Source organism: Nanorana parkeri, unplaced genomic scaffold (genome assembly GCF_000935625.1).
Source record: "Nanorana parkeri isolate BGI_ZX_2015 unplaced genomic scaffold, ASM93562v1 scaffold2092, whole genome shotgun sequence".
Classification (NCBI taxonomy): Eukaryota; Metazoa; Chordata; class Amphibia; order Anura; family Dicroglossidae; genus Nanorana; species Nanorana parkeri.
In genome coordinates this window covers 184,592-187,207 of record NW_017308360.1, presented here as the reverse complement: position 1 = coordinate 187,207, position 2,616 = coordinate 184,592, and the positions used below count along the sequence as shown (strand labels likewise).

At 52.6% G+C, this 2,616-nt stretch overlaps 1 protein-coding gene across 1 annotated transcript in view; it reads right to left on the bottom strand.

Moving 5' to 3' along the window:
* VWA5B1 (von Willebrand factor A domain containing 5B1) overlaps positions 1-2,616 on the bottom strand; it is a 71,923-nt gene that overhangs the window by 20,283 nt on the left and 49,024 nt on the right. The window contains exons 14-15 of the mRNA XM_018572652.1: positions 2,519-2,612; positions 1,828-1,991 (exon numbers count right to left, since the gene is read on the bottom strand). Of these exons, the coding sequence (XP_018428154.1) occupies positions 1,828-1,991; positions 2,519-2,612 (258 nt within the window). The remainder of the gene's footprint in view (positions 1-1,827; positions 1,992-2,518; positions 2,613-2,616) is intronic.

The window sequence follows — 2,616 nt, the reverse complement described above, 5'->3', positions numbered from 1 at the left end:
AGGGTAGAAGATGAACAATGGGGAACCAAGACTTAAACGTCCATCGTGCGTTGCTGCAGGAGGCCTTACCGCGATCACCGGACACTCCTTCTGTGCCGGAGGCTAATGCTGCACGCTGCTCGTCACAGTCATGGCCTGATGCTGGCGGTCGGAGGGTTACACGGCAGCCGAGTCCTCCGAGAGCGTCATTAAATATGAATTATTAAAGGGACGAGAGATGCGTTTTACTTAGAGCTCTTCATGTTAAATCATCCTAAGCTGACGCGTTGCGCCTTCCAGGGCAAGGCGATAAAACCCGAAATGACTTCATTAGAGAATTCCCTTCTGTATTCGACGTTAATGGCCGCCCTCTGCGAAACGCGTACATTGCCGCTGCTGGACTGGGGCCCGCTGCCATGCGCATTCCTGGAGCTTCAATGCAGGTCGGGAATACTTAACTGGGTCAGTGATGATTCACAAAGCTTTGAAGCCAGAGACAGCCAAACAATGAACATTTTCAGAAGGAGGTCATCAGCAGCAGCCCAGCTGCCAATGGGAGCGGCGCCGCCCCCAGCACTAGATCTTACATGCAGCGGGATGATGGAGACTCCACTGCAGAAGATGAGAGCAGACCCCGGAGTCCTCGAGGGGTTTCAGAATGCCGGGTGATGGACCTTCCCTGACCAGTTAGAGGCCTATGAGCCCAACCATGAAGCACCAGGAAGCAGCCTTCTTCAAGGAGAAGCCGGAGAGGTCACACCACATTACCGACTCTTATCTCTGCGCTCAGCTCTGCACACTGGCTGTGGACATCTCGTGGCCTCCAATTTCTGTCACAAAAGGTTTCCTCGAAAGGGAACCTGTCATGAAGACAGCAACATGTCCACCATTCAGAGCAGGAAGCCACCATGGCCAAGGGCAACCAAGTCCCAGGGGCAATAGTGGCTTCCATGGCTAGACAAGAGCTAACCCAACAGATAAGTTGTCCAGACGGATCTCTCTGGTAGGTTGGCCAGACGGATCTCTTTGGTAAGTTGGCCGGACAGATCTCTTTGGTAGGTTGGCCAGACGGATCTCTTTGGTAAGTTGGCCGGACAGATCTCTTTGGTAAGTTGGCCAGACGGATCTCTTTGGTAGGCTGGCCAGACGGATCTCTCTGGTAGACTGGCCGGACGGATCTCTTTGGTAGACTGGCCAGACGGATCTCTTTGGTAGGTTGGCCAGACGGATCTCTTTGGTAGGTTGGCCGGACGGATCTCTTTGGTAGGTTGGCCGGACGGATCTCTTTGGTAGGTTGGCCGGACGGATCTCTTTGGTAGGCTGGCCAGACGGATCTCTTTGGTAGGCTGGCCGGACAGATCTCTTTGGTAGGCTGGCCGGACAGATCTCTTTGGTAGACTGGCCAGATGGATATCTTTGGTAACATTGGCCGGACAGATCACATTGGTAACATTGGCCGGACAGATCTCTTTGGTAGGTTGGCCAGATGGATCTCTTTGGTAGGTTGGCCAGACAGATCTCTTTGGTAGGTTGGCCAGATGGATATCTTTGGTAACATTGGCCGGACAGATCTCTTTGATAGGTTGGCCAGATGGATCTCTTTGGTAGGTTGGCCAGATGGATATCTTTGGTAACATTGGCCGGACAGATCACATTGGTAACATTGGCCGGACAGATCACATTGGTAACATTGGCCGGACAGATGACATTGGTAACATTGGCCCGGGCAGATGACATTGGTAACATTGGCCCGGGCAGATCACATTGGTAACATTGGCCGGACAGATCCCATTGGTAACATTGGCTGGACACATTCTCTTTATTAGCGGTTTGAGGTGATATTTGTACCTGTGACTCCTGAACGTCGCCGTTGTCGGTGATCTGTATTCGGCACAGCGGGCTCTTCTCCTGGACTGAGCTGGGGTCGCTGGCCGTGTGGACTCTTGGCATGGGCTGGTGATCGGCGATCTGGCTGGTGCGGTACGCCCGGCGCTGGAAACTGCTATCCGCGGCTGCAAGAGAAAGCGAGATGTTTAGAGACGAGCGCAAGTCCCACCACCGACCTCCTTCTGCTGGTGGGGTCCCCAGTGCCGCACGGTGATTGGACTTTACTGTTTCTCTAAGACTCCGTGACTGAACCCTTCTTCTGAGAAGTTTAGCAATGATGCCGACTGTACTGCTGGTTAAGCATATGGCCAATAAAAGGGACAACCTACAAATCTATCTACACCAATCACAACACACTCACCAACCAATACACTTCATAACAATAGATTGAAATGTGTTCTTGTGGAATACAGACCGCAGTCCCCTTTCTGGTCCACAATTCGGACAGCTTTAAGCTCCTCCCACATCCCCAACCAATTCTGATTATATTTTGGCACGCGCAACCTGTGTTAGTGACAGGCTCCACCCCTGATTAGGCTAAAACTCCGCCCAGACTTTTCCACATTCATGCAAAGCCACACATTACTATTAGTCTCTACTCCAAGCATTAGGCAAGATAAAGGGGTGTGGCTTAGGATCTCCGCCCACCTACCGCCATCGTGCTCCCCAGACAGGTCCTCTTTAGCGTCCAGGAACTCCGTGCTGTGTTCTGATGGAAGCCCGCCATCTTGGTGACCCCTCGACCCGCCG